General features: G+C 46.5%; 1 protein-coding gene across 4 annotated transcripts; it reads left to right on the top strand.

Moving 5' to 3' along the window:
- The first annotated feature begins 1,485 nt into the window (after nucleotides 1–1,485).
- Nucleotides 1,486–15,020, top strand: marchf7 (membrane-associated ring finger (C3HC4) 7). 4 transcript variants are annotated; one of them, XM_088295389.1, is made up of 11 exons: nucleotides 1,486–1,556; nucleotides 6,142–6,339; nucleotides 8,091–8,222; nucleotides 8,856–9,024; nucleotides 9,930–10,106; nucleotides 10,192–11,200; nucleotides 11,676–11,845; nucleotides 12,319–12,422; nucleotides 12,502–12,606; nucleotides 13,695–13,743; nucleotides 14,007–14,235. In XM_088295389.1, exons 2-11 carry the CDS (start codon nucleotides 6,151–6,153, stop codon nucleotides 14,096–14,098), a joined length of 2,196 nt encoding a protein of 731 aa, XP_088151515.1. In that variant the 5' UTR covers nucleotides 1,486–1,556; nucleotides 6,142–6,150; the 3' UTR covers nucleotides 14,099–14,235. The 4 variants fall into 4 exon arrangements, with proteins under 4 accessions (XP_088151515.1, XP_088151514.1, XP_088151516.1 ...); XM_088295388.1 differs by having other exon boundaries at nucleotides 9,927–10,106; XM_088295390.1 differs by lacking the exon at nucleotides 13,695–13,743 and having other exon boundaries at nucleotides 9,927–10,106; nucleotides 14,007–15,020.
- Nucleotides 15,021–19,275: the final 4,255 nt, after the last annotated feature.

Here is a 19,275-nt window from a genome sequence, read left to right as displayed (position 1 = left end):
CCACATTTTTACTGCATTTACAGAACTCCTGACTTTGCGATTGCAATTTCAAGTCCACCTCAAAGGTGTTCAAAAACAAAACAATGAGTTCACGCAAGATAAACACACACAGAGTAGTTGAGTCACGATGAGATCAACTTTTCTTGAAGAACTTACGCAACTTGAATGTCTGGTTGGTTGTGGCTGACATTACTTTTACGGTAGTGTTGCTCATTGTTTCCGGGAGAATGGTTTTGAAAACAACGACCTACGTGTGTACCATCTCCTCGTGACTGACCAATTTGCGGAACACACGTCATACTTTGATCCGCTCTATGTAAACATTTGAAGCTTGTAGACCGAGACGTCGTCTTCACAGACTCGGCAAACTGAGGAGGATTGCAGTTGTCCGATCTGTTTCAAGGTCTTTCGAGCTCCTGTCATGCTCCCGTTCGATCACGGGTCCTGTTGTGCAAGTGTGCGGATGCGGCACCGGTGGAAGCAGAAAGGAGATCCATCGCGTCCAGTCTTGAGAAGGCGGAGCTCAATGCAACTTGCCACTGAACAACGCGTGTGAGACCTTCCCTCACGCCTCAGTGGAGTCAGAGGCCATCTGACAGTTGCACAAGAAAAAAAAGGAGCTCTTCTTCTCAGACCATGACGAGTCTGTGTGCCTCATTTACAAAGATGCAAAAATCCACAATGGCCACAGATTCTGTGCCCTCGATGACCACGCAGAGAAACTCCAGAAAGCTCCGCAGGACGTGAGGACAAGAGTGGAAGTGAGAGAAAGTGCATCAAGGTCCAGAAAGCAATTTTGAGGAGCTTCATCACTTTCCAAATCTGAGGAGAAGGCCAAGTCGTCTGCTCTGAGGATGGAGAAGAAGAAGAGTCACATGATGACAAAAAAAGATTGAAACTCTCAGCAGCTCAATGGGTGCTCGCTCAGACATGGTCAGAATCCTCCCATTTGTATTCTTTAACTTTTGACTCAACATGAGACTGTCACTGTTCTGCTGTTCTTTTTTGGTTTGTATTGTAAATGTTTTTATATGTTTTGATGTGTGTTCTAATTACCTGCTAATTTATATTAAACCATATGGAAAGCGCTTTGTTACACCTCCAGCTGTTGTGAAATGCACTATAAAAATAAAGTTGTATTGTATTGTAATCAACTGTTTTCAAGCATGCTGGGAAGTGCATCGCTACTCGGTAGGAATAATATGTTGCATTTTCTTGGGCAAAAATGTAACAGGTCAGTGCAAGGCCGCAGGTTGAGTCCGCAAAGTGTGCCCCAAAGTGCAAATAAATTATTTGAAGTCAAGACCTGGCCCATGATATGTTGTTTTCTCCCCAACAGCAGAGGTTTCTTGCACATGTGACATGTCCCTCCTCATCAACCGCTCGCCACATCCAAAATGGCGAACCCTACGTGTGATCTTTCCACTTATATTTGTAATCTATAACACCATAGACTTGCCTGCTATTTATGCCGTGCCATGTGACTTCCTGGCTCTGTGCTATCACAACAACTCCGCTCGTTGGCACGCCGATTTGCTTTTACCAGGAAATCCGAGGTGAGGCTTGTCCCTTCTGTTTATTATCGTGCTTGTATTTGTCAATGATAATAAGTCGAAAGGGGACGACTATTCCATAAGGATTTATTTGCTCGATCAAAAAAAAATAAACAAAACAAAACAACCTTTGGTTTTCTCGTGTCAGCGCCATGCTAAGCTAATCTGTAATCAGTTGTCATGTACACATAGCTTTACTTACGAGCTCCTCCTTTGAAGCTTTTTATACCATTTCAAAGCAGAAATATTAGCGAAAGTCTTGCGTCCTCATTGATCTCATCATCAGGCTCAAAGAGTTGCTATACAATTGTAATTTAACGAGCAATTTTGAGTGCTCAAGTTTGTTATGAGGCCTGTTGAGACGCACGGTCTTTTCTCTTTTTAATGGCAACGTGTCGAGAGAAAATCACTGAGCAGTTATTCGATATCCTTGATGTCGTTGGCGTCGGGCCGCAAAAAAATGAGTCACTTTTCAGGATTGCACGTTTGTCAACCATAATCGTTGCATCATCAAAGCGATCAAACCATTTTGCAACACTTTAGCTTGGTCTCTAATATGTAAAAATAAATAAATGAATAAAATTACAACCACAAGTGTGGGCTAACCAGTAGTATAGGTTCTTGAAAATATATGAAATTGCCCAAATTGTGACTTGCGAAGTTTTCCTCCTGAAGTCGGTGACATCTACTCGTACGGCCTTCAATTGGACATCAATGATATTGATTAAGCAATTTGAGCACTTTTTCAATATTGTCCATCTTGAAGAGATCATTCGGTCCGGATGGTCCTTTTTTCCCCAACAAGCAATATTTTTTTTAATCTTATCGGCTTGCATTTTCAATTTCATCAATTTGATTTGGAGAAATTGGGAAGTAACTTGTCTCAAAATGGCCCTTCCAAGTCAACAATATAGCCACGCCCTCCACCCCATGTTTTGGTAGGACTCGGGAAAGGAACTACACTAAAATGTGTAAAAACTGGGGTCAGTCGCCTCCAAAATGTATGTGGACATCTTTTACTTATGTCCTTTTTTAATGTAACACGAGTTAGACTCTGCATGACTGATTTATGAGCATCTTCCATGCAATCTCGCTAATGCCGGATGTGTTTTTGTTGCTAAGGCACCAAGATATGCTAACACAATGCATTTTGGGAGGCTTTTCATAAGCCACATTGTTTGTAGGTTGTTTATATTTTAATTTCAATTTCTAAGCGCTAGCGCGATGTACTTCTACTTGGTGGCGATTGGTCACCGTTTTCAGACACTAGGTGACAACAGAATGAGACAAACCAAGCCAGGAAAAACCAAAACGTTCCTCCTTACTTCCCTGATGCAGTCTGTCTGATATGTCCGTCAAGTAGTCCCCTCCCAGTTTGGGGGAGTTCCAACTTGTGCTAAAATTGTCCCCCCCTCCAAAAAAAAAGAAGAAGCTACAAGTAGTAAATATGCATCAAGCGCTAGTCTCCTCCAGGACCTTTATCTAAACGAGATGAATATTTAAGTAGCAGGCCGTCCTCTCGTCTTGCCAACTATTAAATGACCGCCTATCGTTGCGATATCACCTATCGTAAAGCGTCATGGTCTAAAGGGCATCAAAGCATTTAAAGGCCCTGACTGTTTGAAAAGTAGACAGTTGGGAGAATGCCACTTGCGCAATCCCATCCTTACGTTGTGTCAAAGGTTTGCCCCCCCAAAGGCTCCAACAGTGTTTTTGATTTGTTCGTGGAAAAATGTATTTAAATCCGTCATCGTGTTATTTATTTTTTTTGGGGGGGGGTGTGGGGGTGCTTGAGACCCGGTGCGGTTACTTGCTCTAAAGTAGTCATTAACATTCTCTATTCGTCTCGATGTTATTAGTTACTGTGCCACAGACTAACGATTGTTATTGGTCTGGTGAGACCAGTGATTGTGCCTCAAAACCCTCCCAGTTCATAGGAGAGTTCCGGCGCCCTCTTCCTGCTTCAAGGTCCGAATAGTCCAACTTCCCAGCTTCCTCGAATGCAGCACAATACTATTGTTGTCTCTCCGGCATAGTTGGTTTGAAGTTAAATTTGGGCCATTGCCGGTGAAGGCTGCGGTCGTGTCCCCTCTCCCGCCGGCTGGCGTTGGCCGTTGGGGCTTCTCCAACACGGCTTGCAGCTGACTGTCATTGCTGTGGGCAGCGCCGCCATCCTCACTTGTTACCCTGGCTCGTTGTTAGCGCGGCTTGTGTGTGCTGCCCAATGAGCCGCAATTGATGCGTGCTCCAGGCACTGAGGCTTGCTGCACAGGGGCAGATCTCATTTGTTGCTTTGGAAGACTACGGCCTCCCCTAGACAGCTGCCGTCCTTTCACCCTATGCGCTCAAAATGTTGTGGCGTGTCTGCTACGATAACCGGTCCCGCCATGAAGAGGGTGACAAGAGAGCAACAGCTGGCCTCAGCAATGGAGCGTTTTCACGCGACGTTGGCAGAGGTGAGGTCCCTCTTGCAAGAACCTCAACCTCCTCTTTCTACGCAGGTGGCTGGACCGTCCACCCGCCCACAGTGGCGCTCGCTCGGGATGTCATTTCATCGGTGCCGCTTCAGCGTCTCATTTCCGTGACGTTGAGGAGGGGCCGGCATCCATGATTTTCGAACCAGACCAAGGCGGGGATGGCTCAGGCTATCTTGCGTAGTTCTTTAGAGCTCCTGCTTTTAGAAGTTCCACAGCCGCCTATTTCAGGAGCAGCTCCCTTGTCAGTGTCTCTCTGTTCCATTCCGAGAGATACTGGGCTCTCTCCCAGGTTTCGGTGGACGGCTGAGCTTTGGCGGTAATGCGTGACGCCACGAGTGCCGGCTTGGATGGAATGCCTGACGTTGAGTTTGTTATTGCGTCCCCTGAGCGGACTCTTTGGCCAGCTGTGCAATGTCCTCAACCTCCGTGTCGGGTTGCTGATGACCTTCTGGCAAGGTCCTGTAACGCCGGTGCACGTGCACATCATATTAATAACCCCTGGCTCGTCTTGTGTTTGCAATCAATCCATCCATCCATTGGGGCGTCTTGGACACTGCTGCATCGTTTTCTGACCCAGCTCTGCAAAAGCAAAGAAACGTGGACCAACCATGCCCTCCTGGTCCAGACGCTGGCGCGGAATCCTCAAGTGAAATAGTCGGTCGTGTTCCTTTGGAACCAGGCAGAGCATTTTGGTTCTGCTCGCAGTGGGGCACTGGCGAGAACCGTTTGCGTCTGTGAAACTCGGCAGCCCCTCTTGGGCCTTTATCTGAGCTTGTCAACAGAGTTTCTCATTCTAAAATAAAACGCATTTCCCGGGAATCCGGCAAATATTGCGAAATGCATCTTCAAGCGTCAGAAATAAATCTTGCATATTCCATCCTCCTGGAACACTTCACGTTGAGTACATTTGGCGTTGGATTCCTTTTTCGAGGGCAGCTATTTACATTTGAAGTGTCGTAGTCCCGTGACTGCGTTCTCAGTGCTGAAGGTCCCGCCGTGCACACGCTCGCGTGCGCTTCATTTGGAACAACACACCACTCCTTGATTGCTTGATGGGCACGCGTGCCGCTTAAGGGCCTTGACCAGAAGGTTTTTGTTTTTTTTTGACGTCACCAGGTAAAATACAGCCCACTTTTGAAAACATTATTTACACAACAATTCCTTTGCTTTGATTATGGATCAGGTGAAATGCAAAAGAAGCACTTTGAATTAGGGGTGTCCTGATGTGATATTTGTCTCGGATATCGGTGGCCAAGAAAGGGCGTAACAATAGCAAATTGCTCGAATTTGCAGTTTGTACATTTGGATCTTCTGCGGTCTTAAGTAGAGTTACAATACGCAAAAGCTCGAAGGGGGCTGAGCCCAAAAAATTGGAAGTTGTCATTTAAAAAAACAAAAACTGAAATGGGTTATCACTTGATGAAAAGTTTAAGGACACAAGCTATAAAATGCCAAATCTCCTCAAAATATATTTAGTTCTTCTCTAAAGTTGCTATGCGTTATGGCATGGATGTGAAATGTGTTGAAAATGTTGCCATCAAAGTGAAAGGTGTATTTTTCAACACTTGTGTGTTTTTCAAGCTGAACTAATGAAGTCATTTACTACCAGCAGAGTTAAAAAAAAAAAAGGATATTTGACGTCTTTCATCGTCAATGGCAGTAAATGAGTTAGTTACGGAAGTCCAACAAGGTTGAAGGGGTTTCCATCTGGGCGGAGAAGGTAAAAAAAAAAAAAAAAAATCCGTATGACGCTGGTTGATTGAAATTACAGGTGTCATTTTTTTGGATTGTTCTTTCCAGCTGTGCATGGTCGGACCAATTTGCTCTGGAGACGGAGAGCAAAATCCAATCCGGTTTAATGGCACGCAAGAAACTTGTCAACTCTTTACTCTTTTAATTGTGATCTAGTTGGTGTTGAGGGCTGACATCTTTTCTGGATGGAAAGAATGTATGAATGAATCTTTGTTTGCGGTGCTTTCCCACGAGATTTGTGACACTCGGAAGTTCTTTTGTCAACCAGAACAGGTTGAGACGGTCCATGCCCCGCCTTGACGCGTTCCGTCTCGTCTCTGTCAGTAATTGTGGCGTGGCGTCTTTGGCTTGCTCAACAGGGAGCCAGAATGGACTCCAGGTCTCTCCGACTTCCCTTTTGCCTGTCCACGTCTAGTCCCAGAGCGTCCTCGTCCTCGTCCTCATCCTCGTCCTCGACGTCAATGGGCCCCGGCAGGTGGTACAGCCGCGAGACTCTGCCTCAACACGAGCGCTTCCCGAGAGCATCGACCGCTTACAAAGCCGATGTGGACCAAAAGGTACTCTTGGTGCGCTTGCTTTATGTTTCGCCAATGAGCATACGTCCAACTTGATTGGTCACTACTCGTGTCAAGTTGAAGACGGAGTGAACTGGCAGGCCAAATTTGGGCTGAATAATTCTCATTGTGATTTTTTGGGTTTGTATATGAAAAATGCGTTTATTTTCTTCATGCCACTCGTCTGCCAAAAATCCCGTTTTCCAAATTGGAATGAATCGTTCTGCTTCAAACTGATGGTTCTCTCTCTTAATATTGACCATATCTCAGTCAGACTAAATGTTGTTAAAATCAGCATCTCTTTTTTTCAATGTATTTTTTTTATCGAGACAGATTTGAAATGTCAGACAAAAACCTCCCCTGTTGTGTTGTGCTGGTGCGTGACCCTGAGCACTTTACGGCCGTGGTTCTATTTTACTCCTGGCATCTACAATGGATGCTGCTCCAAAAACAAACGTATCATCACACATTTATGGGGCAAATCCGTCTTATCGGCTGGATTTTGGCCACACTTTTGAGATTTTGAGCTCATTTGCATATTCCAATTCCTAGAAAAAGTCCAAAAATGGCAGTGAATGAGTTAAGAATGGCGAGGGGACGTCATGACGAAGAAGACCAATGACATATGGATCAAACGCGCCAATTTGCAGTCCGGTTCCATCTTGAAGGCAGACGGCGACAGTTGGACCTTGCTTAATTCAGCTTTCCAATCAAATTCTTGAAAGGATCACGCTGTCAAATTGCAGTCGTGTGAGACGGGTTCAACGTTCTCGCCGCTTGCGTTCGGCGGGCGTCGCGAGAGTGTTGCGACGCGTGCATGTCAGTCGAGTGCCCCGCCGGCCCCCCATCACGGCTCTTTTTATAGAACATCCTAGATTCCTTGCCAGTTGGCGCGCGTGTTGTTGGTCAAGACTCCTCTCACAGGATTGTGTTGCAGATGGTCGGCGGGCGCGGGGTGTCACGTTGTTTCCAGAAGAACGCAGATTCGGTGCAAAGGCCCAACAACAAGCTTGTTTACGTCTTATTTGAGGGGCCGTGCGTGTGTTTTGAGACTTTGTGGACACGAAGTATAGCACAGAATTTACGGCAGTACTTTTTAGAGGTGGTACAGAATTCATTGATGACTCATCGATTTATCAAATGAATCCATTTAGAATCATCCGCAAGTCATTTCAACACTTAATTGAAAATGTCCCAATTCTTGCAATTGAAGCTTCTCAAAAGCATCATTGTCTGATGTCCGTCGTCGTTCGTGAAAGCAGACTCATTATCTTGTCCTGTGCTGGCGCCGATCCCGGCTGACTCCGGGCGAAAGGCGCATCGCACCCTGAACCGGTCGGCGGACCGGCACTGCGTGGGAACGCAGCCCACGCCGCCCGCGCACAAATCAGGCGAAGGCCATCCGTGACTCTCGTTGTCTTTGCGTTGAATCCAAAGAAAACGTTCAACATTTTTGCGCATTTTCCCACATCTTTCATCGGTCTGTGCACTTTCGGCGCCGTCAATTTGAAATGTCCCGTTTTTGAAGACAGGGGAATAAAAGTTTGTTTCAAATCCGATGAGCCATTGTTAAAATCCTTTTTTTCCTGCTCTGGTACTTTTGAATGCATTACCTCGGGATGTTTGATTAGTTATAATGCGGACATGTGGAAGGTTCCGATGACGTAAATGTCAAATGACTGGTCTCGGCGTTCAATACGAAGGAAGTGTTTTGCCATGTTGTTGAAGACTACCGCAAATGTTCTACTTGATAGAGGTCTCGCCTGCTGAGCTCGTCCAGAGACTACAGCAGCCCCGACCGCAGCGGCCGGAAATCGCTCACATCTTCCACCCGCTCTTATGAGCGTCCGTGGGCCGAATCATCCGTCGGCAGCAGGACTAAACTGGTACGAAAGCTTCCACAAGCTCTTGTTTTTGTGCGACAATTCACAAACTTCTTCTTGACCCCAAAATCGGCCGCCGTGTGTGTTGTGTTTTTCCGTGACGTGTTTTCTTGGCCAGCCGTCTGCAAGTCAAGGTTTGGCGTGTGTGTGTGTGTGTGTGTGTGCGCGCGCGGGGCCTCCCCCCCCCCCCTTCTTTACTGATTGGAGGCCTCCAGCTCAGCCCGCCAATCAGGCCAAAGTGGGGAGGGAGCGATTACTTTCCGATGTGCCTCCAGTGACCGTTTAAATGTGGAGTCGCGTCGCGTCACTCACTTTTTGGGTTGCTTTGTTTTGGTAGCGCTGTCGTTGGTGTCGTGCACTCTTTCTTTCTTTGCCATCCCCCTCACCCATCCATCCGTTTGTTCATTTAGCCACTATTCGGTCGCCAGAACATCTTTGGATTATTTACTTGTCAGTTCATTTGGGGGTGAGAGAGTGCACCCCATGTCTTGTTTTCGTGCGTTGCCGTTTGCCCCTCGGTCGTGTCTTCCACCACAATAGCGCAGCACACCGCTTTACTTTTATTCTGCTCTCTCCAAACATTGCAATCTGGAAGTTCCTTTTTTTTTTTTTTGCCACATCTTCATATTTCTGCAGACTGATGCGGAGGGGAGGTTTGGCCGTTCCGGTCAGTTGAGCGGCGCTGATGATGGAGACAATAAGCGGGCCAAACTGACAAACAGCGACAGGGGACTCTACTTAAAAACATCCGGCACCTCGTTTGCAGGATCCGCCTACTCCAGCAGTGGCTCTCGCAATTCCGGAGGTACCGAAAACCCGATTGAAGCCAAAGAATACTCAGCGGCCAGCACTCTTTGAAATGAGGAATTTCTAAAACAAAAAGTCCTCATTTTCACCCTTCACATTATTTTGCCGTCCGTTTTCAGTCTTTCTTGAATATGCCACCGTGATGGTTTTGAAATATCGTACGCGCCTACCACACTCATAATGCGAGCAGGAGCAGCAAGTTGAATGTAGTTGTGCTTCAATACCTCAACTTGACTTTTTTTATAGAGCACTTAAAATAAATCAATAAGCAAAAATCACACGTTTAAAACCGAGACAGTTCAAACAATAAATGAATAAGAAAGGAAATGCAGTAAGACGCCAAAGAATAAAAACAAATTTTAAAACGACACGGAGCCGAGGCTTGGCGGGAAGCCGTTCCGAAGCGAGGCGACGGAAAACGCTCGATCGCCTCCCGGCCGTCTTCGGCGCCTTCGGTAGCGTCTGGTCGGCAAAACTGAGGCACCAGACGGCGACGGAAAGGCGGAGGAGCTCACCGAGGCAAAGTAGACAAATTTTAGAATCTTAAAGTGACCCCGCAAATGAAGCGGGGCCAGAAAAAGAAAATGTACAGCGGTGGGTCAGAGTAACCCGATCAGATGCTGTCGGCACCTTCTTTTCTGATTCGCAGTCAGTGATCGGTTGCCACGGAATCTGGTGGGAATAAAATGGATGCACAAACAAAGCGGAACATGAACGGCAGCGACAAATATTTTCAAATTTTAGTAAATTGTTCAAGACCCAAAAAATAAACCTGCTGTCATGAAAATCTCCTAAGCGGAAATGCACAGAAACGCAAGACGGGACTCATCGGGAAGGTCCAGAAAGAAGAAAAGTTTTTGCAACAAAAGCCAAATGTTTCGTGCCGCGTTCGTCTCCCAGCAGGTGTGAAAGAGAAACGCAGCGAGTCGTCGTGGAACCCGAGCCATTTTCTGTCACGCTCGTCACCTTCCTGCTCAAAGACGTCGTCGTCCAGCAGAGACGCGGCCACGCCCAATGAGCCCGGTGTGTCGGGGCTGCGCGAGCGAAGGGCGAGAATCCAGGAATTGACGTCTTCGTTGTGTGCGTACTTTTTGCCAACACTCGGAGGACTTGCTTGTTTGTTTGCTTTTTATTTATTTATTTATTTTCTTGTCGCCGCTCTCAGATCAGACAGACCGTCTGAGTTCCTCGTACGCCCAGGGTGCCCGACCCAAAGACTCGGCCTACTCGTCTTGCTCGTCCACCGCGGAGCGAGCAAGCTCCCCGGGCGGTCACACGGCTTCCACCTCCTCCGCAAATCGCTTCTCCGCACCTCGCGACTACAACACCAGACCCTCGGCGCGCTTCGTGAACGCCTCGTCCAGCTATGACTGGTTTCAGGAGCAGCCTTCCTCCCGCAGGCGGGACGCCCCGCTCCCTCCGAGACCCGCCCCCGAAGGTGGCGACCCCCAATGGCGTACCTCCACGCGCCATCTCTTATCCCGCCTCTTCTCGTCCCGCGCCAACCAAGACTCGCCATCCTCCAGTAGCTCATCCAGCGTCCGCTCGTTTGATGACGACAGTCTGTCTTTGGACAGCGACGAGGGCGCCCGGATGTCCGCGGATGCGGAGCTGGCCTCTCACAAGTGGAAAGCAAATCACGCTGGGAGCGGGCAGCGCCGAGCGGACCTCTCCCCGATTTGGGAGAATAAAGACCGCGGCGTGGCTGGATCCCGAGCGCCGATGCCGAGAGAGCCTGAAGTGGCGAGCGGCGAGGCGGCCGCTGGCGGGAACTCCTGGCTCGCTTCCTCCCTGCGGAGTCGCTGCCCTCCTCTCCTCTCTCGTCTTCGAAGACATGCGCAGGACGAGAGCGCGCGCCCGTCTGCCGGTCCTACCCGTCCTCAGCACGTGCTGAGAAGATGGGATGACCTCGAACTGAGAGCGCCTCCGAATGACGACGACGACGACGATGAAGAGGAGCGAGGGGCCGTGGGTTTGAATCGCTACAGGACCGCCCGTCCTCGCAGGCAAGAAGAAGACAAGTTCCCCCAAATGGAGGAAACTTTAGTGGGCTTGGCACAGCGCCGCAGGGGAGCTGCACTCCAAAACGGAGCCACGGCAACTGAAGGTGGTGCCGAGAGGACGCCGGACGTGTCGGCGAGCAAACAGGAGAAGCTTCGCATTATTAAGGAGAGGTAATTGACGTCCGTTCTTCCATTTGACTTGATTTGCCCGGACGATTTTATTTTTTGGAACTAGCTTGCGTCGTTCAAAGCGCATCCCGGCCCATGTGCGCTGTGTACGGAAAGCCGGTTGGGTCATCGACGGGAAACCGGCAAGCTTGTTTTATTTGTAGCGCACTAAATGGTGGAAATAGAAAAGCGCAAACGATTACGAGAGCGGCATGACAAATGAGGAGAGACGCGACGCAATTCTCAAACGACTCGCACGCTCTTTGTCGTCATCGGTAAGACAATTTGGCGCACCTCAAAAGGACAAAAAGGAAAGCCGTTTTGAATCATAACCTTGTCATTTGTGTTTTCTTTAAACGAGGGGCGAATGATTACAATTGGACGGATTGGATGTTTTTTTGAAAAAGTTGGTCAGGAGTGTGTGGTCACACAGAAGACAGAAAGAAAGCGCAAGTGATGCTCTTGTTCTCTCTGCTAGGCTGCTGCTGGAAGATTCCGACGAGGACGAAGGCGACCTGTGCCGAATTTGCCAGATGGGGGCCGAGTCGGCATCCGACCCCTTGATTCAACCTTGCCGATGCACGGGAAGTCTGCAGTACGTCCATCAGGACTGCATCAAGAGGTGGCTCTGCTCCAAAATTGGTTCAGGTGTGTCGCCTTGTCCCCCAAGCTCAGTTGCTTTCTTTTCATTGTTCCGGTGGTGCCAAGTCACAAAGTCGACGTTTCGGGTGTCCGCACGTTACATTCGGAAACTTTTTAACCATGCAACGTAAGACGAGACGTTCGGCCCAAACTAAGCCAGTCAAAACGAGACTGCGCCGCAAGTTGTGACGGGGCAATCGGCGAGTCTCAAGAAAGCTGGCGCTCGCCGGACGGCCTGCTTTTTGTCAAACGATGTTGTCCGTCATCTGCGTTTCGGTTCAAGTATTGCCTGACGTGGCTGCTCCTCCACTTGCCGGACACGTTGAAGTGGCATCGAGTGTAATTGTCACGTCACGACACAAATATTTGTCGCGCGGAAGCCCCGAGCGTTGACCAGCGTGTTGTTTTTTTTTTTGTATGGCTCACGTGCTCCACCTTAACAACAACGAGTGAAACCTTTGCCACTTGTGTCGTTGAAGGCACGAACATGGAGGCCATCACCAATTGTGAACTCTGCAAGGAGAAGTTGCGCTTGAACATCGACAACTTTGATGTGCAGCAGCTTTACCGGACGCACACGCAGGTAAGGAGCGCCTTTTGGTGCCCATGTCAACGGAGGCCTTTTTGGGAATTGCGCTGAGACGTCTCGTCTCGCTCCACAGTTTAAATATGACGACTTCATCAGCAGTGGTCTCTATCTGGTGGTCCTGTTGCATTTTTTTGAACAGAGGTTCGCCGATGTCTTGGGGGCCATCGACTCCGCTGGGGTGAGTGGACTCGACTTTCGGTCTGCGAAAAAAGCGAACGTGGACTCATGATGACGGTTGTTTACGACCAATGTTCATTTTTGTGAACGTCGGTGCTTCTCAGCTGAATAGCATCATTGCCTACGTCTTCATGAAGTGTTTACGCCGCAGGGGTGTCAAACTCCAGTCCTCGAGGGCCGGTGTCCTGCATGTTTTCCATCTCTCCCAGCTGCAACCCACCTGATTCAAATGAGCAGGATACTTATCAGGCTTCTTCAGAGCTTGCTGATGAGCTGATCATTTGAATCAGGTGGGTTGCAGCCGGGAGAGATTGAAAGCATGCAGGAAAGCGGCCCTCCAGGACTGGATCTTGACACCCCTGTACGGAGAACAAGAAAAAAACAAAACCAAGTCGTCTGGTCTCAATTGAACCTTTGCAGCCGAGTTGAGAATCGACGCAGACTTCAAAGGAAGGGAAAGAGTTTTGAGCGAGCGCATCGGTGGCTTGATAAGAAGTGAAATCGGACTTGGTCGATGATGCTATCGGGCTAATGTCAAGAAAAAGTGGAGTGACGCACAAATGAATCCGAGAGAAGGAAGTGACGTTTGGAACGGGCCAGATCGCAACCGAGAGAAAACCCGCGGCGGCTTCTGAAGATTGCCGTCCGCCGAGGAACATGACTTGGGTGAGGCGCTCTTGCAAAAAGGAGCGTGTGAACAAGATGGCGCTGAAACTGCCAAAGGAGATGCGACCAATAATTAAATGCACACTCAGACGATTTGTCTTTAGTCAAGAGCACTTGGAAACAAGAAGTTTTGGAGGCTTTTTCTTTGTTTTGTGCTGAGAAATGGAGTGTTGCTCATGGGTACGAAGATTTTTGTAGAAAAGAGCATAGAATCTGATTTCAAACAACTGGACATTTTCTAATCTGAAAGTTCCATCGACTCCATATTAGTGGCAGGCTCGGCAAAAAATGACAACTTGTTCATCACTGAAGGCACGCGACACCAAATTTGGACCTTCTGTCAATGAAAGTTGGGCCATGTAACGTGCGTTCACTGTATTGTTTTGTTTTGAAAAGAGCAAATTGTTCCCTCTTCCCATCCAGTCGTTTAACCTGGTGAGAATTCTTCCAGAGCACATGGACAACGTTGAAAGTATGTCCCGTCCTCTCCACTCACGAGTCACAAACATCGGCATGCGTATGGAAATCCCTTTGAGCCACTTTCCCTGCCTCGATATCCACGTACCAGCCGGTGAAAAAAGCCGTTGCGAGTTGTCCGGGTCGTGAGGCCAAATTGCGTTTGAAGTACGCGCTCCTTCAGCCGGATATGGGGAAAATGCTCAAAGGGCTTTCGACTTGTCCGCGCGCGGCTTTGCCAAGGCGCACTTCACCGACTTGACTTTGTTGTTGCCGCAGATCCTCGTGAGGAAACAAACGATGAGGAACAAGATGGCCGTCCTTCGATCGACTTCTCCGACTTGGACGACGATCTCGACGAGGAATACTGAATCATCGTGAGACTCATCCGCTTGCGGCGAATGGAAAGCTGCTCCAGCATTTCTTCCATATCCTTGATGTCGTCGCTGTCGGGCACAATCCTCACTTTTACAAATTCACTTTTCGGATTGGGAATTTTTTTTTTTTTTTTTTAATTAAACAAAACTGGTAGCAAACCGCACACATTGACATTATACCTTTTACCTGCCGTTGCACATGCCACACTTCCACCCTGAAATTCTCTTCAATCCCGAATATGCTGGGGAAAAAAACCGCATCTAACAAAAAAAATGAGGCCAAACTGCACACGAGTTGACAACGTTCCAATTGTACGACTTGACATCGAGCACAAGCGTCTCAAACGCTGGTGGTTGAGGGCCACTTTCTTGCGTGTTTTCCACCTCATTCAAATGAGCTTGCTGAGGAATCGGGGACAGACGCAAAGCGGCCCCCGGCGCTCGCCGTTTGAGACGCCCGAAGCGTTCGGTGGCGGCGGCGGCGGCGGTACCAGTTCTCTAATTTACCTACTAGTGTGCTGAAATGTCGCTCGTAAGACACAAACGTTCTAGTAGTGCACCAAACTGTCACGAGTGAGGACAAAGGGTGTCCTCGTGCCAGCGCATGGACCTCAAAGGCTGGATGGCAAAGATATGGAATAAATACTTGATTGCCGACACTGCAAACGTTTACCGATAAGCAACAACTGAATTGCCGTGTGAAATTTGTTGCTCAAGCACGTTGTTTTGTTTGGATGCGAGTGCACTTTATTATACAAATGCAACCACAAGTGCTTTAATGTTGGAAGGTTTTGTTTTTGATTTTGTCTGCTTTTCCAGCTGTCATTGTCATGTCGGTGTTCCAAAAAAATATGTTGAAGCATAAATTGAGTTGAACATGTTTAATTATTGAAATAAAGACAATTTTGAAAAGCTACCTTGCTCTCTGCCTTTCGTCGTGTTACCGTGGAGCTCTCACAGCTCATATTTATACAGTGCGTGTGTAAAGCTTTAAATACAGTTCAATATTTAAACTCTGGTTTATTTGCGTCAAAGCTAATTTGCATTTGCAAAGCCAAATCCAAGCACTGTCCATATTTAGCACCTCCCAGAACAAAACACGCTGCTTAGGTTATCATTGCCTTGCGGACCAACACTGCTGAAGTGTGCTGCTTGTTGGCACCACTAAAGTTCTGTGCAAGTTTTGAGAAATGTTTCAGAGAATGAGGCCTGTAAAGACGACTGTTCAGAGCGTACTCAAAGATCAAAGAAAGCTATTAGACTCTACTTCGTATTAATTACAAGATGATCGTCAATGTTCACAAAAAGTAGTTGAAATGTGATTCATCGCAATTAATTAGGTCACTTTTTTGGCGATGAGTTAATGTAATCGCTTGACAGCAATAAAACAAAAAGGAGATGACCTTGTCGTTCCAATACTTTTGGAGGGGACTGTCTTTAGTTAAAAGTCAAGTATTTGGAGGGATAAACATTTTATTACTGCAGTCAGGCCATCCTCCACTCGCAAAGACGAAGTTGAGCCAGCCTCCACTCTTATTTTCAATACTGTGCAACACGGTGCATTACGGTAATGCGCCGAAAGCGCTTGTTGATGGCCACCTTCAAAATAAAAGCTGTGAAACTCAAGTATGCACGTCAGTGGTTCGGATTTAAAATAACGTTATTAAACTTTTCTTTTCACCCAGGCGGAATGCAAACTGACTCAGAATTGTACCAAGAAATGTTCTGAATTGCGAGAGAAATTAATGTTTACTGTGCATCAATGGCTGATATTACAACTGAATTAAAAATAATAATTAAAAAGTAAGTTTTCGTTATCCCGCAACCAGACAAGGGCTAGACACTTGGCCACCCCAGGTATCCAACCAACGTACTTTCATCAAACTCTGATGTGGCATTTCAAAATAAAAGGCCAAAGAAAAATACCAAAATTTGATAATTACCCCCGAATTTGAAAAATCATTCAAAATTAAGTTTTCGTTATTCCGCAACCAGACAAGCGCTGGGCTGCACTTGACCACCACAGGTATCCAACCAAAGTACTTTGAATGAAATCTGATGTGTCATTTCAAAATAAAAGGCATGAGAAATCTCAAAATTTGACCTTTACACACGATTTCGAAAATGTATTAAAAATTAAGTTTTCATTATCCCGCAAACAGACGAGCGCTGGGGCACACTAGGCCACCCAAGGTATCCAACCAAAGTACTTTGAATGAAATCTGATGTGGCATTTCAAAATAAAAGGCCAAAGAAATATCAATGTTTGAACTTTACACTCGATTATGAAAAATCATAAAAAATTACGTTTTCGTTATCCCACAACCAGACCGGTACTGGGGCACACTAGGCCACCCAAGGTATCCAACCAAAGTACTTTCATCAAAATCTGATGTGGCATTTCACAATAAAAGGCCAAAGAAAAAATCAAAATTTGATAATTACCCCCGAATTTGAAAAATCATGAAAAATTACGCTTTTGTAATCCCAGAATCAGACTGCTCCTGGGGCACACTCGGCCACTCCGGGTATCCAACCAAGTTAAATTCATTAAAATCTGATGTGGCCTTTCAAAATAAAAGGAAGAAGAAATCCCAAAATGTTTCATTTACACCCGAAAGTTGAGATTTCTTCCGCATTTTATTTGGAAATGCCACATCAGATTTTGATGAAAGTACCTTGGTTGGATACCTTGGGTGGCCTAGTGTGCCTCGGCAGTAGTCTGGTTGCGGGATAACAAAAACTTAATTTTTAATGAATTTTTTAAATCGGGTGTGAAGGTCAATGTTACGGCCCTGGGCTAGGGCCCACCTACAAGGCCACGCCCTTTAGTTGTAAAGTCAATGGACTTGTGCCTCATCGCTGGACTGCTTTCCCGCTCGTTCCCTATTGGTGGACTGCTTTCCCGCTCGTTCCCTATTGGTGGACTGCTTTGCCTGCTCGTTACACATGGACGTCCCCATCAACGAGCTCCACCTGTGCAGCTGGGACCAATAAAAGGACCTCGGTCCAGCTGCTCAGGGCGGCTGGAACTTTACAGTTCAGTTCGCCTCGCTTGCGCTCGTGCTCGTTGTGTCTCTTGTTTGGACTTTTGTGAATTCTTGAGACACTCGCTTTTGTTATTTGTACTCATTTGTTAATACTGGTTGATTAAGATCCTTTGTTTAAAACCTACCTCTTTTCTTTACTAAAAATAAATTGTAAACTCTTTCCACACCAGCTTGGTTTATGTTACTTCCCTCCTTCCCTAGCAGAGCTGGTCGTAACAGTCAAATTTTGATATTTCTCCTGCCTTTTATTTTGAAATGCCACATCAGATTTCATTAAAAGTACCTTGATTGGATACCTGGGGTGGCCAAGTGTGCCCCAGTACCCGTCTGGTTGCGCGATAACGAAAACGTAATTTTTAATGATTTTTTCGAAATTTTGATATTTCTCATTCCTTTTATTTTGAAATGCCACATCAGATTTTGATGAAAGCACCTTGGTTGGATACCTGGGGTGGCCTTGTGTTCCTCGGCACCAGTCTGGTTGCGGGATAACGAAAACTTAATTTTGAATTATTCTTTTATCAAATCAGTTGTTATATCAGCCACAGTTGATCCACAGTTAACATTGATTTCTCTTTCTTTCTCGATTCATAACATTTCTTGGTGCAATTCCGAGTCAGTTTGCATTCCCCCTGGGTGAAAAGAGAAGTTTAATAACATCAAATCCAAACCATTTAAATCCAAACCACTGACGTGCATACTTGAGTTTCACTGCTTTGATTTTGAAGGTGGCCACCAACAAGCGCTTTCGGCGCATTACCGTAATGCACCGTGTTGCACAGTATTGAGAATAAGAGTGGCGGCTGGCTTGACTTCGTCTTTGCGAGTGGAGGCTGGCCTGACTGCAGTATTTTATTGGAGGGAGTACCTGATTTTTAGAAAAACAAAGTCTGCTGTACAACTTAGAAACCAACTTTACAGTTAAACACAAAAGGCATGGTCAGGTTTGACATTCAACAACTGAAGCATCTTTGGTTTATTTGCAAAGCAAATCCACATGTACAAAGCATGTCCAGCAAACGCGTGCGCACAATATCAACCCTCCAAATGTGTCTTCCAGGTGGCGCTGCTCAGTTAAAGTGCGTTCTTGCTCAGTGACCAAGTTCATTAATAAGTCCGAGCTGACAAGGCAGCAATTTTGGACGCTTGTCTGAGTCGCCCTCTGCTGGCCAACTACTGTACTTGCAGTTAATTATAAACATGCGTTCCTCGTTGCCCATCTGGTCGTTTGTTCAACGTAACAAAAGCTATTCCAGTGACGTGACCGCTCCCATTTCTTTGCAGGACATCCAAAAAGGCACAGTAAAGCACAAAAAGTCTTTGTTTGTCTTCTTTAAAAGGCACAAACTTTAGAATTAAAATAACAATTGAGCTCCTTCAATCTATTCCTTCAGACGATCGCAAATTAACAGGACATTTTAGTAAAAAGGAAAACAAATTTTACAACGTGAGTGTTCATCAGTGCAATGGAACCTGCCCAGGCAGAGAAATTAGATTTTGTACACACGATTTAAAAAAAAAAACAAAAAAAAAAACCTCAATTTGGGGAAAAGAAAAGTCGGCATCTAACGAATGCCAAGAACAAATGAACTTTTTGGCGCAGTATCAGTTACGGGTGGATTACCACCATTTGCGGCAAGACTTGGTCTAGTAGGGAGTGTAGCGGATTTTTGTCAGGCAAAAACCAGCTTGAAGCATCCATGCTTGGCTTCTTGGTTTGGCGAAAAGCAAGCCAGAGAGTCTTTGTTTCCTCAAAGTGATGTTATACCTTTTTTTTGGAATGCAAGAGGTTGACAAGGTACTGTGGAATACTTGAAAAAGTGTGTTTTCACAAATTCAAGTGTGTTTAAACTGTGTGGGATTAGTGCAACTTATTTTTTCCCCAAAATGCAAATGGTCTCACTGAATTGCAAATTTTCACCAACAGCGGGTGCGTCTGCAACGTATCCCCCGGCAATAAACGGGCTCATTGCGCTTTCAAAATGTAAAAAAATCTAAACGAAGACACGGCATTCACACAGTCGGATCATATTTACACTCTTCAAAGAAGCCGGTGGGAGAGTTGATTGATAAATAAATTATTTAAGCATTAAAAATGGGCAGGAAAACGGAGGGTGGGCA

The sequence above is a fragment of the Idiotropiscis lumnitzeri genome, chromosome 5, assembly GCF_059441095.1.
Source record: "Idiotropiscis lumnitzeri isolate Australia: NSW breed Sydney's pygmy pipehorse chromosome 5, RoL_Ilum_1.0, whole genome shotgun sequence".
NCBI lineage: Eukaryota > Metazoa > Chordata > Actinopteri > Syngnathiformes > Syngnathidae > Idiotropiscis > Idiotropiscis lumnitzeri.
The sequence above is the reverse complement of the archived record's forward strand: the minus strand, read 5'-3'. Positions and strand labels throughout refer to the sequence as shown.